The sequence below is a fragment of the Anguilla anguilla genome, chromosome 14 (assembly GCF_013347855.1).
Source record: "Anguilla anguilla isolate fAngAng1 chromosome 14, fAngAng1.pri, whole genome shotgun sequence".
In the NCBI taxonomy this organism is placed as follows: Eukaryota; Metazoa; Chordata; class Actinopteri; order Anguilliformes; family Anguillidae; genus Anguilla; species Anguilla anguilla.
In genome coordinates this window covers 21,067,237-21,082,871 of record NC_049214.1, presented here as the reverse complement: position 1 = coordinate 21,082,871, position 15,635 = coordinate 21,067,237, and the positions used below count along the sequence as shown (strand labels likewise).

The 15,635-nt window shown below is 42.1% G+C and overlaps 1 protein-coding gene across 1 annotated transcript; it reads left to right on the top strand.

Annotated features, from left to right (window-relative positions):
- Positions 1–1,289: 1,289 nt before the first annotated feature.
- Positions 1,290–9,792, top strand: ccni (cyclin I). Its single transcript, XM_035391516.1, has 7 exons — positions 1,290–1,514; positions 2,651–2,807; positions 3,366–3,500; positions 5,275–5,349; positions 6,637–6,777; positions 7,028–7,258; positions 8,412–9,792. The coding sequence occupies exons 2-7, from the start codon at positions 2,694–2,696 to the stop codon at positions 8,874–8,876; spliced, it is 1,161 nt and encodes a 386-aa protein (XP_035247407.1). The 5' UTR covers positions 1,290–1,514; positions 2,651–2,693; the 3' UTR covers positions 8,877–9,792.
- The last annotated feature ends 5,843 nt before the right edge of the window (positions 9,793–15,635 follow it).

Genomic DNA, 15,635 nt, shown 5'->3' with positions numbered 1-15,635 from the left:
AGAAAGAAAGAAAAAAGAATCGTCAAAGGATCTTTATACAAACGTCATTACCGCTTTTAACATTATCTTTGAATCAAGCTAATTCAAGCATATGTTGTGTACTGATGTCTTCCTTTGCTTCAGTATAGTGTTTCAGACTAATAATATAGCTACCAATTTATTGTGCGTTACACACAATGATTAATACATGTCCTTTATTTTAATGCACAGTACCTCGATAGCTGGTCACTGAGACCTGTTAGCTTCGTCTTGAATTTAATGTACTGGCAACCCAAACTAAATATTTGTTCAGGAAGCTATATAAACCTTAAACTTAAATTTATTTGATAGCTTTTGATACAGTAGAAATGTTGACTAAAATCAATGTGCTGAGGGTTGATCATCAGATACAAATCGCCTTTTTATTCATTGCAAAGACTCACTTATGCACAATTGTATTACTTTGTGAGAGGAGTTTATTTGAGCTGATTTTATGTGAAATGTGAAAGTTCCATCTTTGCAAAATGTATTGTTGGTCTTGCAAAAAAGGTAGTCCGCACAGAAGAACGTACGTTTCAGTCGCATGCTTTCTCTTTGTGTAGTGGAAGCACGTATTATGTCCACAATAGTCTCTAATTGAAAGTATTTTGGGTCAATTCAACCGCAATAGTAAAACGAGACAATTGGTCAAATAATTACAAAATAGAGACTATTTGCATAGACTTCAAATGAAGTTGCACGCAGAAGCATATCACTGGGATAAATGGAAAGATATATCACAATTTTATTCCAAGCCATCTAATTGTCATGGTGTTCACAAAGGAGGCTGTTAGACAGTCTTCACAGTGATGAGTCTGCGTATATTTACCATTCTTTTTCCATTAATCGTATGCGTTTACATTACAAAATCAGCCAGGCAATACAATATGTATAAGATATATTTTCAAAGTAATGTTCAAATTAAATCATTATAGCAGTTGCATTAGATGCGTGAGAGTACTGTTGCTGTACGTAAGTCACCTCCCTTGCCTTGTTTCCTGCGAGGAAGGAGAAAAGAATTACAGAACAGCTATTAAGGTGTCCCTTCGCCAGAGAAACTAGTCCCAAAAACAAAATATAGCGATACATATTTCGTATACAATGTACTGCTATATAGTACGATTGTTGTTGATAAAAAAATAAACATATTCATAAATGCATATCTTTTACATTTTCAGAACAAGCAACGGTATTTACGTGAAAACGCATGAATATTTTGATACGGACTGCGCAGTTTAGAATGTGGGCGGACCTGTGTCCTTCCTTTTCTGTCTCCTCCTCGGAAGTAGACGTGTTGTCTATATTCCGTTCGTTTTATTTTTAATATCAGTTTGGAAGGATCCCCTTCTTTTTTCTTCCCCCAGATAAAAACAACACGTAAATCAAGATGGACGATTAAAAAGATCATAAGCAGATTTGCCTTTTAATTTCACTTCAGTTTAATGGACCGGATGATCGCCAAGTCAAACTGTGACCCTCACAGCTTTGCAGGGGAGGTGAGGAAATTAACATTTTTATTTAGCTAACGTTAGCTAACTGCACTGCAGTTTGTTCGTCAAAATAATGGCTAGCTACCTGCCTAGACCTAACACAGCCTGTATCTAACTAGCTATCGATAACGTTAGCAGAAATTTGTGCTAACTGGTAGTGCCAGTGATACTCTAGTCTAGCTAGCTACTGTTGTAACGTTAGCTTATTTGCTAGCGAGAACATTCCGACTATTCTGTTAGCCGCTATCCTAATTATATTCATAATCAATGGTAGTTATCTATGTATCTCAGCTAACGTTAGCTAGTTGGGTTGATCTGTCTTTCCTTTTTCTGAATTCTGGCTAGCTAGCTAATGTTGGTGCCATAGTCTAGAGCCAGTCTTCCGTGCCAAGCAACTAGCCGAAGTTAGCCGAAGGGGTCTATTCTATCAGTGAATGTTAAATTAGCTGCGTTTGACTAACTATCTGTCTATTAAGGAGTATTTTGTTGCTGTGTTTTGCCAACGACCTCTGTGTAAATGAACATGGTTTGGTCAAAACACAACGTGAAGTGAACTGTCAAACGATGGCTACTTGGTGTCTCTTTTTATATTAACGTTAGCTAGCTAACTAGCTCGATAACACAACAGTACCTATCTTGATTAGTTAATGTTAGCTAGCTACATGGCTTGCTTACAAGAAACATGTTGTATTTGAAATGTATAAGGTTTGTGGTGGTTGGCTACTTGGCAATAACCTAACTAAATCCAGAATTTCAATGAACGTGTTAACATAATGAAATAACGATCGCAAGTTTCAGTGTATTGTCTGTTCTTACTCAACCCAGTGTGAAATCACATCGCCCCCCTTGGGCTTTAGCACTCGAAGATTGATCGGTGGTTTGTTTATTCAGAGTTGTGCCTATGATCGGTGTATTTCCTGATCGAGTAATTGCCTGTAATTCTAGGGGATTTCGTAGATGAAAATGAAATTGAAAGTCAAATTGGATTGTTAAATACAACGGAGTACAAGGGTTTAGATGTTGTAGATGTAGCAACTGCAAAATTTTAATTAGCATTATTTTATTAGCCACTTGAGATGCACTGTAATGTCTGTTTTACATTCTTGTGCTGACCCAGTTTTCTTTTGTTGTTTCTTGCGCAGGTAGCTGTATCCAGTGGGGAGGTAGGCACATCCAGGGGTTGTGATGAAATTTGCAGAACCCTTGGAGAGCCAGAGGTTGTCTTTTCTTCTGGAAAAGGCAGCCTCTAGGGAAGCTAAGATGTGGAAGGTCTACGTGCCAAAAAACCCATCCACACAGGTGATTATCATGGGATAGAAAAACCACCAACTCAACCAATACAGACAGACAGCCACACAAATGACAATATTCTGTAGCTTATTAATGGGTTGCAATTTAATTCACATGGTTACTCCCCATAGGCAAATTCAGTGTACTCCTCATACACTAATTCATAATAAGGGTGACTTTTCACCCAAATTGCAAAGGCAGTTTAGCTTGTAACTGACCCAAATATGTGGACACACAAACGCATACATATATATATATATATATTAAGGGTGGTTATAACATCAGTTTCATGGTGTAAAAGAAGTCTTTTTATTTGTTTACTAACCTGTGAATCCACATTTTTTATTGATTTGTCAGTTGGTTAAGTATGAATTGTCAGATCCATTATAGTTATTAGTAGTTTAGTTGGTTTGAAAGCATCGTAGTTTGTCATGTACATTTGCTTCCTTAGTGTGTGCAGGTTGACTGAGTGTAGAGAGTGCTGGGGATGGGAGTACACACTGCATGTCATTCAAGGACTGTCCCTCCTCCCCTTCACGCTCTCCTTCCTGTGTCACACACCCCTAGGATACAGACATCTCTCCTGCTCAGCGTGATGAGGCGGTCCGGTGGCTCTCCGATATGCACAGCAGCCTCAGGCTTTATCCAGAGACCCTCTCCCTGGCCATCAGCATTTTGGACAGGTTTTTAGCCATCGTGAAGGTAGGGGCCTGTTCCTTCACGATTGCTCAGCGTGTGCAAATCTGAGAAAGAGCTGTGTGTGTGTGTGTGCGTACGTGTGTATGCGTGCTGTGTGTGTGTGTGTGTGTGTGTGCGTACGTGTGTATGCGTGCTGTGTGTGTGTGTGTGTGTGTGCATGCTCTGTGTGTGTGTGTGTGTGCGTGCGTGCGTGCCTGCGTGTGTGTGCGTATGCGTGCGTGCGTCTGTGTCTGTGTGTGTGGATGCTAACAGGTTTGGTTGTGGTCCATTGTGTCATGTAGGTAATCTCTTGCCTTATATATTGGTCTTAGCCTCTTGTCTATGAGCTGGTATTATATGTTGACTTGTATGTCATTGATGCATATTTTTGCCACTGCTGTTCAGATAAGCATTCTTTATTGCTATATTACTCCAGGCTGGTGGGTAAATAATGTGGAAATTTTCGTGTATTTTATGATGCGTTGTCAAAGCAGACTCGATGCTTGCCAAGTCTGAAAGATTTCTGAGTAAAATAACCACCAACATTTAAGAAATGTTTTGTGACTTGGTTCTGTGTATGAGGAAGAGAGAAGCGGTGTCATGGTCATGGAATTAAAATTCTTTTAAGTATCATGTTCTCAAAATTATTTTTAATGTCAGAGGGTCAGGGGATTGTATGTACAGTTCTACCACGCTGAGCAAACATACAGACACCCTCTGGATTTTAATTACATTTGGTATGATTTTCTAAAATGAAATGTGCACTGAATGTATTTGTTTGTGTCTTGAGTTTTGCTTGTGTCTATAGCTGCATGCTTTATTGTTTGTCTTATGAAATGTACCGCTGACAAACTGAGTTTCCCTTCAGGGATTAATAGATACTTTTAATTTGTTTGATTTCTTTGAGACTTTTCTTGGACAGAGTTCTGTGAAGGTTTGTTATTTTTAGTATGAAGAAAAAAATAATGTGCTCTGAAAACTTTCAGTTCAACAAAGTACTTTCTTAAATTAAAAGCCTTGGTAGAAAGAGATATGAGCTGTATTGTATGTAAAAGCACAAGTAAAGAACTCTTTTACCAGATTAAGATGTAAACCCATTTTAGTAAGGCCAGTGCTGTTATCTTAAAGTTTCTGGACCATTAAACGCATTGGCATGTATCTGCTACACATTGGCATGTGTGCAAGAATGGTTTTAACATTATTTTTGGTGTCTTATGTGATCAAATGGCTAACTGTGAAAAAGTCTGCTTTTTATTAGACTTTTGTAGTTCTCTTCAGACTTCTGAAACTCCGTGGCTGACTCTGAGATGGTTTTGCATCGTGGACTGGCTGGGGTGCGCTAGGGGGTTGAGTTTCAGGCTTACAAGACTGGATTCACAAAGCTCAGTCATGCATGTAAATGCCTGGTACCCATTTTAAAATATTATGTTTTTAACTGGTCTCTGGAGTCTTAAAGGGGCTGTGCTGTAAAAAAAAAAGGCACCAAAAGGTACAGAAGGGACAGAGTTCTGTTTAGAGTAATATTGCGCCTTGTTCTGTTGGGGATATTTTTTCTTTATACCAAAAGCTGATTTTTCAGGAAGTACACACAGGAAGCGATTAAGATTTGGTTACACGCTTATAGATGGCTCTTCCTGTATCTCGGATAAATTTATCTTCTTCTTCAATTGAATTTGCTTAGCCAGAGATGAGTGGGCCCACAGTGCAAGGGAATTCAGTGGGCAGCTATTCATGCAGTTTTGGGGACTGAACAGAGAGGGTAATGACACTGCGCTTTTCTCCTTCCCTCTGTCCGCAGGCCCGTCCAAAGTACTTGCGCTGCATCGCCATCACCTGCTTCTTCCTGGCCGCCAAGACCAGCGAGGAAGACGAGGTGAACACACCAGAAATGCTTTACTGTAGACCAGGGGATGCAGAGGAAGAGTGATTACACATTGAGGGTCTTGCTTTCTGATGTAGAAACTTATATTTAATGTGATTGTTTAGGGGGGAAGCATTACTTTATCACACACACGTTAATTAGATTGCTCCTTGAAACTTTCATTCGATCAGAATTTTACAGAAAAAAGCCAAAAACAAACAAACAAAAAAAAGCCACATCTTGCAGCTGCTTTTAGTGGCAGTGCCAGACCTGGCTCACAACATTCCTGCATCACCAAGTATGTATGAAACTCTACTAGGGTGTGCATGAAAGCCAGCAGCCAATGTCAATACAGAGTTTTACAAAAGATGCTGTACAAAAATGATTGGGTTTTAATCCTGTCCAACCTGTTTTCCCCTTTTCCTGTTTGACCAGTGGAATGGCAATTTGCACTGACTCCTTGTGGTAATTGAAAGTGTGACATGGCTAGCCAGCCTTGCATTTCCTAGCCTTATGCCAGCATTATAATTTTAGCCCCAAGCTAGCTCATAATTGCCCTTGTATTTTGTCACAAGTTTGCAATGATTTTAGTTCAGAATTGGCCCATGTACACACAAGTAAGCTTGTCACCTTGGATTGTGTATTGGCTTGGAGAAACGCTCCTAGGAAGGGAACATAAAAAGTGGAACTACATGATTCCTGTTCAGCACTGAGAGTCACAAGCAGCAGGGCACTGTCAGAGTAAACTAGCCAGTCTAGTATCTTCTTTAGAATAGAGGTACTCCCAAGCCCCCACCAAAACCTCTCCACAACATGACAACACCACAAAAGCTTGTCTCTTTACATTTATCAAATTTGTAAGTCCATGTATTTGTAATGGCAAGTTACAGTAGATTCTTTCTCATTTTTCAGTGATTCAGAACAATGTACTTTCTCCACTGAAAGAATGCTTTACCTTTTAAGTGTTAACTCTGGGTGTATCAGTGTGAAGTCAGACTCAAAGCTGCATTAATATCTCCACTGTCAGTGGACATTTCAGCCATCTTGGGAGAAAAGGCTCAAAGCCCAAATAGTTTTGGCTGTGAATCTGTATCAGGTCAATGTTGAGACAGACACGATGGCTCACACCTGCAGTATCTCTAGCTTTCAAAACCACTGAAATGGGGAGTGACTAAGCACAGCTGACAGGCTTCACGTGTGAAAGGGCTAAGTGTGGTAGAGGTTGGAAGAGGGAGTAGCCCTGTTTCGGACAGCTGAGTGGGGGAGGCGGGGCCTGACCCGAGCCCTGTCTGTCTGCAGCGTGTCCCGGCCCTGCGAGAGCTCGCCAGGACCAGCAGCTGCGGCTGCTCTCCATCGGAAATCCTGCGGATGGAGAGGATCGTTCTGGATAAGCTGAACTGGGACCTGCACACTGCAACACCGCTGGAGTTCCTTCAGATCGTGAGTATCACCATTGTGGAGACTTCTTTTTTTTTGGAAACACAAATTTGTACCATTATTGATATGAGCTAAACAAACTGACCTTTGAAAAAAAAAAAAAAAAAACTATTCCGCAGCATTTACTGATGTAAACTGAATGGCATTTCTCCGTGTGCCTCTGGGAGGAAACGTGTAGGGTGTTGTGCGTTCTTTTAAAGAATGAAAGCTGACGAAGCAGCCTTTCCCCCTTTCGTTCCCCGCCCCGCCGCAGTTCCACGCGATGGTGCTGTTGTGCAAGTCGCAGTTCCTGGCCGGCCTGCAGGGCGTGAACCCGTCCCAGCACATGGCCCTGCTCACCCAGCAGCTGCACCACTGCCTGGCCCACAGCTCGCTGCTGCACATCAAGGGCTCCATGCTGGCCCTGGCCCTCATCACGCTGGAGCTGGAGAAGTGCTGTCCTGACTGGCTGGCTCTCACCATCAACCTGCTCAAGAAAGCGCAGGTACCTGGCCTGTCATTCGCATGCAGGAACCAGTTTCCAACTCTGCCGTTTTACCATGAAACCCCTTTCTGTTGACCGACCGTCAGCCTAGACAGATATTTCTGAAGAGCAAAGACTGCAGTTGTGTAAATATTTTCCTTGTTTCCTTAAGTCACTTCCTTTCCTTGATTCCTTGATGCGCAAGACTGAAACAAGGGGAGGAGAGAGATGATTGATTTAATTGACGACATTAGACTTCTTTTATTTACTTGGTACCTTCTTGTCTCTACAAGAGACTAAGGCTGTACCGAATTGTAAGAATTGATCAGTCTTTTTAATGTAGAATTGTAGCCTTTTTATATATGTAATTCAGTCGCTGTTTTCCAGGGAAAACCATAGTAGCAGAAAATCAACATCCGAGTGATTCATTTTGCTAGCATTGCATTGGTTGCTGTCCAAAGATGGAGGTATACCAACTCCCTAAGGGGAATTTACATAGACATTTTCGTTGTAAGTTTGATAGGGGGACCTGTGTTGGGCAAACTTCCAACAACCCATCTGACTTCGCTAGACTGACGCCATGTAACGTTAAACAAATGACTCTAGGCCTCAGTTCAACAGTGATGAGCGCATCGCAAAAAGCACTTAGCAGCTCGATTGCGGTCTGGATTGCTTCAAATGGCTGGCCAATTAACATGGTCAAGGACAGGGAGTTGGCAGTAGTCCATAGCTAGCATTGGATTCCGAAAAATATTTAATTCTTATGTGTATTAATGGGTTTGAAGCATCCCAGTTAATCTACTACTGATTTATTCAACAAATAGAGAAAAAGTTAATGGTGATCAAGGCCAGAAGAATCGAATCAAAATGTAGTTAAATAGTGCCTTAATATATGTTCACGTGTTATCTCAGTCTTGCCAGGAGTCGTGAACAGGACCGGTGCTTTGGGGTTTAAACTGAAACATGTCTTTCTGGACAGTTAGTCTTATTATATTGTTGTACTCTGTTAATTCTCTTTGCCTTATTGAATTGTTACTGATATATTTATTGCAGTATTGTGACGTCTGGTTTATATAGCTTTTAAATGCTAATATAATCATTGTTCAAACCGTTAGCAGTGAAGGTAACCAAGCTCTTGTTTTTTTTTTTTCTTTACCCCCCCCCCCCCCCCCAGATTGATAGCTCACAGCTCATCAGCTGTCGAGAGCTGGTGGCACGTTGCCTGTCCACACACCAGGCTTCCCTGCCTCCCAACACTGTGTACATCTACCAGCCCCTCTGCCACAGCCTGGCGTCGTGCGAGTGGGGAGGCGTGGCCCCGCAGGAGTACCCTGTCCATCCACCAGGCCAGCCTGCTGGGGACAGGGCCAGCCCCCGGAGCCCCGCCCCCGCCCTGCTCGCCCACCCCTCGAGCCACGCCCACCGCCACCTGCTCCACCTGCACTGCAAGGCCAGCGCCAAGCGCAAGGTGGAGGAGATGGAGGTGGACGAGTTCTACGACGGGATCAAGCGCCTCTACAACGAAGACAGCGTTCAGGAGGGGGGGGAGGGGCAGGGCCAGGCATGCAGCGTCTCGCTGGCCCGGCAGGAAGGCAGCAGCTCGCCCTGCCCCCCCCTGCAGCCCGTCCCCGTCACCTAGAAGAGAAAGGAAAAAGGCCTTCTGTTACCCTCTCGTCCCTGCCACAGGATGAAAACCGAGCCGCAGTCCAGTGCGTTATCTCCAGGATGGATTGAACCAAAAATACAAAAAATAAGCTGCTGATTCATAACCATTTTTGAGCACAAATAGAAAATGTTAAAAAAAACGACAAAAAAAGCATATAATCTAAAATTTCCCCTAAAAAAAAAAGTAGAACTACTTTTTTCCCCTGTGATTTTTTTTCCCATTTACAGTTGTCTGGCTTAAGTGCTCATTGCATTTCTCGCCTCGTTTATTTTCACCATGAAAATGTTCTAGAAGTTTCATCGCTTGAAATGAGATTTTTCTTTCCTCTTGCCAAAGTCTCTCACTGCATGTTGTGTTGGTGTTGTTTCAAGTTAATCACAGGACATGCTTGAAAGAGTAAAACTGAGAATGTGTTTTGTCAAAGTGTAGAATTTGTGTTTAACTGCCCAGTTAAAAACCGTAAGTGGTGTGGAATAAATTCTGAAATGTCGGTAGAGTAGGCTATATCACCATTTAGGTTTGATTTATTTCACAGCATTCCCCTGCACTTCCATAAGCTGTTTTATCATTAATACAGACAAAATATTCCTATCACAATTAAAGAAAAAGCATTAAATGTCATTTATACAAAGAAACAATAGTATTTCATCTGATTAAACTTGGGCAGTCATAGTGCAGATTCAATTTGTGAATCTTTCTAAAAACATAACTGCAGAACAAAAAAATGAATATACCAAAAAAAAAGCTTAATTCATTCACATTTATTTTGCTGTTCATTCATTGCAAGCTCACTGTTAATGCAAAAAGCTCTTTCTTATGCCTGGGATTGATAACTGCATCTGTACTGCTGGACACCCTGTGGCACCAATAAAAAGAAATCATCTGATTTCCATTTGTCTGCTGTATTGTGTTTTGACGTAGAAAGTAGATTTCAGTTACCAGCCATCAAGATCAGGTTTTTGTAAGTACTGAGAAGATGGAAATTTCTAGGAGGTAAACATCCTGCTTTCCTTTCAACTCAGGATGTAAGATGTGCTTATTTTTAAGTAAATTACAGATTAAGAGTTTATATTTTCACCACAACCTGGAAAAGGCAGAAGGTATTAACCACAAAATGTCATGTTTGATTATATTATAGGCCTGCATTTATCGGGTACTGTAAAACATTTATAAGTTAAGAGCTAAGTGCTGATACCATAATAGTTACTAGAGCTGAAATCTAAAACACTAAAATTGTTGAATATGCTTAGGATATGCACCTGTGGTTCATCTTATTAAATGTGCCATTGATATCATTCAAAGAAAAACAAAAAAATTTAGTTTAAAATTGATGTTCCAAGAAAGAACAATAAAGCCATGACTAATTAGTATAACCCAGTTTTTTCCTTGTGGTAATAATACACGCTATTTGTGTATAGTGGTGACAACATAAGTGCGTACTTAGGCTGTTCTGGAGGTCTCCGTGAAAAATTGCCGAAATGGAATGCTGCGCAGGGGGTTGCATTCCAAAATGGGGTTAATGGGAGTTGTAGTCTGGAATCTGTCTAACCTACTAGAGCATCTCAAGATCTGGACTTCATATCCCATAATTCACCGGCTAAAATATTTTGTGACGCTGTACAATTCAGTGCACTTGCTGAGAGGCTGTGTGGTAACACATTATACGTTAAAAAAGAATACTACAATGGTCGTGCTAAACTATGGCAGGTCCCGGATTAAACCGAAATGTAGATGACTACATGTAAAATGTGTTGCAGGCTACTGTCAGCTGAAAAAAAATCAACCCTAAATACGTACAGTGTTCTTGGAATTTACGTCGGACGCAATAACTTCACATAGGCTACGAACTTTATTACTGTGCAGAGAGTTTTTTGATGCCCGGGTTAAATTAACGCAACCAGTTCAACGCAGGTATGCAACTGCAGGTGGAGTTAGTATCATTGGGGAGGAGTCTCCCGAGCACTGAAACTGTCTACAGATAGACAGAACGCTGGAACAGAAGTCTGAACAAAAAATTAAGTGGATAGGCATGGCCACCGAACTTACTCAAGAGGCAGTACTGAAATTTATTTGCAGCAAAAACGGAAGAGTAAAAAATTCGGATCTGTTAGATTACTTCAAACGGTTCCTTCGGGAAGATGAAAACAGGACGGAGAACAGAGAATTGTTTAAGAGGTTCGTGAATTCGGTGGCGGTGGTAAAACGAGAGGAAGGTGTGTCTTTTGTCCTGCTCAGGAAAAAATATACGCATCTGGTTCGATACGTCGGCGATACCACCTCACCAAAGACACCTTATGAAAAAACCGCAAATGCAAAAGAACCTTTTTTGAAGGACGACTCGAGCGGAATCCAGGAGAAAGGTCAAACTAATAGTCAAACAGATTTTAAAGTTAAAGGTAAGAAGCCGTCCCATGTTGGCTATGATAGCACGCTCCAGAAGAACCCTGACAAAATATTGTTGGCCGCTGGAATTGTAAACAGCAATACAGAGACAGTTAATATCGAAACAACTACCAGTATTTTACCTTTACATACGGCGGAGCATTCGCCACCTCCAACCGTCAAAGATATAGATAACCGGCCTTGTACTTTGAAACCATCCGAGTTGCATTTGCAATCAAATGAGAGCGGTGAGACATGTCAACAAGTACAGACTGGCAGAGTTTCTGGCGGAGCTGTTTTTCCTTCGTCACAATCACCTGATCTGACAGGTGCTGTTCAGGAGAATATTTGCATTGCTGATCAGGGACAGTCCAAAGAGAGTTATGGGAAAAGTAAGCCATCATCATTAGATTGTGAATACAATGAGATCAAAATTATTGTTCCTGAAAATGTTACATGGAATAATGTCCAAAGCCGACTTAGAGATGACAGCTTGAACAGTAGCTTGGAGTCAGTTGGTGCCTCGCAGCCATTGCATAACCTGTTGGCAAGTAATCCTCGAATTTCAAGTTCCACTCCTTGTCTGTTGGATTGTTCAGAATCTGCAAATAATCTGCCTGATTACCAGTTAACAGCCCACAGCAACGGGAGCCTACCAAGGTTGAATGATAGACTCAGACCCCACTTTAGGGAAAACAGTGGCGAGGAGGCACTATTCGGTCCGCAGTCTGTGCGCCACAGCCTACCCCTTGATAATGCCCGGAGCCATGCCCCTGGAAGTTTTGCAGAACATCACCATGCCAGGCTATCCACCAGCCACGGTGACCTTCTCCTGCCCCCTTACGATGACAGTGCATGGCCTGAGATCGTGTCTAAAGGGGGGTGGTCCAGCGACGACAGCCTTAATTACAAAGAACTGGCTGGCGAGCAAGAGGGCAAAGTGCGAGAGATGTTGGCGCGTGCTCAAGAGGCCAGGCTGTTCGAAATGCTGCGCAGTTCAGAGGGGAAAGTGGGCCCCTTGCACCACTCAATGGGTAATCTTGATGACCAGGAACCCGGGGTAACCGGAGCTGGTTCAGGATCCACAAGCCCGGTTACCGTGCGCCCCAGTGCACGGAGAACCCGCAGCCAGCTTCGGAGCCGCTTGTGCCGCAGTCTAGGGGCGGACCTGGACCAGCCTTTCTTTGAGGACGGAGTCTCGGCGCGGATCAACCGTCTTCACCTGCTGTCATCTTCTCTGAGCTTCAATTACTCCACACCCCCCCGAACGCACAGCTACGGGGACGTTTCCTCTCAAGGCAGTGGCAGTGGCAGAATCCATCCTGTCAGTGATGGCTCCGGTTTCCACCGGAACTCGATGGTACCACTTGATCCCAAAGAACACGACTGGATGGTGAAGGCAGCTGCAGGTACATGGACGGACATATACTCTCTGTTTCGAGATGAGCCCGGTCTCCTGAACAAGAGGGACTTCATCTCTGGATACACAGTGCTGCACTGGATTGCCAAGCACGGGGACCATCGGGTGCTCAACACGCTCTGCTATGGGGTCAGTAAAATGGGAATGAACCTGGATATTGATGCTAAAACCACCTGTGGATACACGCCCCTACACCTGGCAGCTATGCACGGCCACAAGAAGCTCATCCGCCTCCTGGTGCACAAGTTCAAAGCAAATGTGGCCATAAGGGACACCAGTGGTAAAAAGCCATGGCAATACATTGGCAAAGGTGGCCCTAGGGACCTCCTACACCTGCTTGGGGCCCCTGCGAACATAACTGGGGGCTATATCTCTAATCAGCCAGCGTCTGTGGAGAAACTGATGACGCGACCAGGCACAATGTCCCCCAAAGTGAAAAGGCATTCTTCAATTGCGGCGTTTCTCAAGCACAAGTCCCTGCTGAAGGTTTCGAGTCACCCCGAGGCCTTTCTGTGAGCCTGGGGCAGTAGCACTGCGGCCTCGTTCCTGGGATGATTGTGACTGAATACCACCGGGGCTGAAGTGATGGCTGCAGGGTTAAATAGAAGACCAAAATGAGCGATGAAAATGCTGTGAACCATTTTGTAAAAACAATGTATTTGTGACTTACGATCAGTATGTGTAGAATGTGTGTATGCCACTACACCAGAGCTCACCTTCATTTTAGAAACTTGGGGTTCCTGTTCATGTTTGCCGCAGGGAATGTAGTCTCCCGTCAAGCAAGGTTTTTTTCAGCGAATGGAAAGGAGATTTACTGATAATAGACATTTCCATATTATTTTCTCCTTTTCTGAAGTATATGCTAGCTGAAGGCATATTTTGAGTTGTTCTGAAAACAGTAACAAGGTTAAACTATTTTTTTGTACAGAAACATGCTGTCCAAAGCCCCTCTCAGAACAAAAATTAACATTATTAACTAGCTGCATGAGGAAAATGGAAGTTTACACATTTATTTATTTGGTTCAGTTCCACCCAGGTGTTATCGGTCCAATCGCTCCTACCAATAAGTTCTTTTAATTCAATTCCAAGCTAATTCAGTGTGTTTTTATTCAAAGTTTTCCATTTGTATGAAGTTTGAGTTTAAATGATCCACTCACGTTATATCTGGAACCTATCCTAACCGTAAGTTATCCTCTGCTGCTTACCCTATGGGAAACCACTAAGGATATGTTGGACAAATTCACTTGTAACACAATTTCCAGGGTTAATGAATTTGTGTTTGTTCAGGACAATGCAGTCATTCTGCTTTTCAGTCTGCAGTGAGGTATGAACAGCATTTGTTTTCATTTTGATGGCTTCGGTAAGTTTTAAGATGATGCGTTGCATGGAAGAGAATATAAGCGGCTACAAAACTTGTCCAATAGTCAACTGTTTGTCTGCCTCAATTTATTCAGGAATAGTACTGTTACAGCTTTATTTTGGGCCTACAGTTGGAATGTATTAGTGCATTCCCTCCCATTGAATATGGAGTTTCTGAGATTGTATTTCTTTCAAATGTATTTGTGCTAAACATGAGCTCAGTTTGCTTCAATAGCAACAGTAATTTGACTTGCACATTGATGTGTTTAGCTTTGTCTTTAAGCCTTCCCTGCAGCTAACCTGATAGTGTCTGAAAGTGAACACTGTCCTAGTGAAGTCTGGCAACCGAATCTGTGCTGAAATTTGAAATTGGGAAATGGTGCCAAGTCTGTGGTCTACAGTAACCACCAAAGCTCTGTTGTTTCTGCATGGACTATGCCGTATCAAACTCAATTAGTCTGGTCAGAGTAAAAATATCATTTGTGTTGCACGCTGAAGGGTTAGAAAAGTGGGAATAGTGGGTTTGTGGGTGTGTTTGTGTTTTCAGTTGATTCAACACTTTGTTCCTTATTCCCCATGCTCTTCGTATTTTTCCTTTGTTATCTGCATGGGCCATGTTTCCGGAGGAACTTACTTTTATGTCTGTACTTGTCCTTATCAGGTATAGAAGGTTTGGATGAGAACCATTGGGTAACTACCTTTTCTGCAATACACAGCACTTCAGTATGTCAAATATATATAGTATATTTATATAAATAGTCTCTTTGTGAATAAAAGCATGTAATTACTTTTACTGTCTCTGTTCCATTTGATTTTTTTAATAGCAAACTGCTTTACTAGGATAATGAACGGCTCCTAAACGCACATATTATCATTACAGTGCTATTTCACATTGTTTGAAATGGTGGAGCACCCATCTCCAGCTAGATTGAAATGATACTGTACGCATGTAGCTTATTGTATTTCTGTGTTTGAATATATAGGTCTAGGGGTGATTGAGGGGTGCTAATTCCTGTACTGCTTTGTACTGCTGTGCTGTACAAAAATAACAAATGGCTTCCCTCTGTGGGTAGCCACCATTTCAGGCTGAGTTCATGTGTTGTTGTTATGGTAAATAAGATGTGTAAAAGTGTTTAAATGAGTTCCCGTTTATGTACATCAGGGTATATGGTTGTAACCATACAGGAGTTTTTGACTTGCTTCTAACAATTGACCTTTGTCACCAGATGTGCATATCAGTCAGTTTCCATAAAGAAAATTCTGGACAGGCCAATCAAGATTGATTTCATACTATGATACTAAGACACATGTCTCAAGGTTGGAGCCTGCCTGTTAAACTCCAATTTATTTTAAGCACATAACTTTGTTTTTGCTGACTATGTGGCTTATTCCCATATTTATTCCTGTAGGTTAGTCTAGTTTTGCATACTTTTAGGTGCTTTTCAGTGTATTATGCAATGGTCACCAAACTCAACTGGTCTTCAAAAAAAAACAGCAGTGTAGTATAATGGCTAGGGAGTTGATCTTGTAACCTAAAGGTCACAGGTTCGATTCCCCGGTAGGACACTGCC

Bases quoted from the DNA above. Each gene is read 5' to 3' on its own strand.
- ccni (XM_035391516.1), top strand. From the start codon at position 2,694: ATGAAATTTGCAGAACCCTTGGAGAGCCAGAGGTTGTCTTTTCTTCTG. The intron at 3,501-5,274 runs GTAGGGGCCTGT...CTCTGTCCGCAG, and splicing joins GGTTTTTAGCCATCGTGAAG to GCCCGTCCAAAGTACTTGCG. The intron at 7,259-8,411 runs GTACCTGGCCTG...CCCCCCCCCCAG, and splicing joins ACCTGCTCAAGAAAGCGCAG to ATTGATAGCTCACAGCTCAT.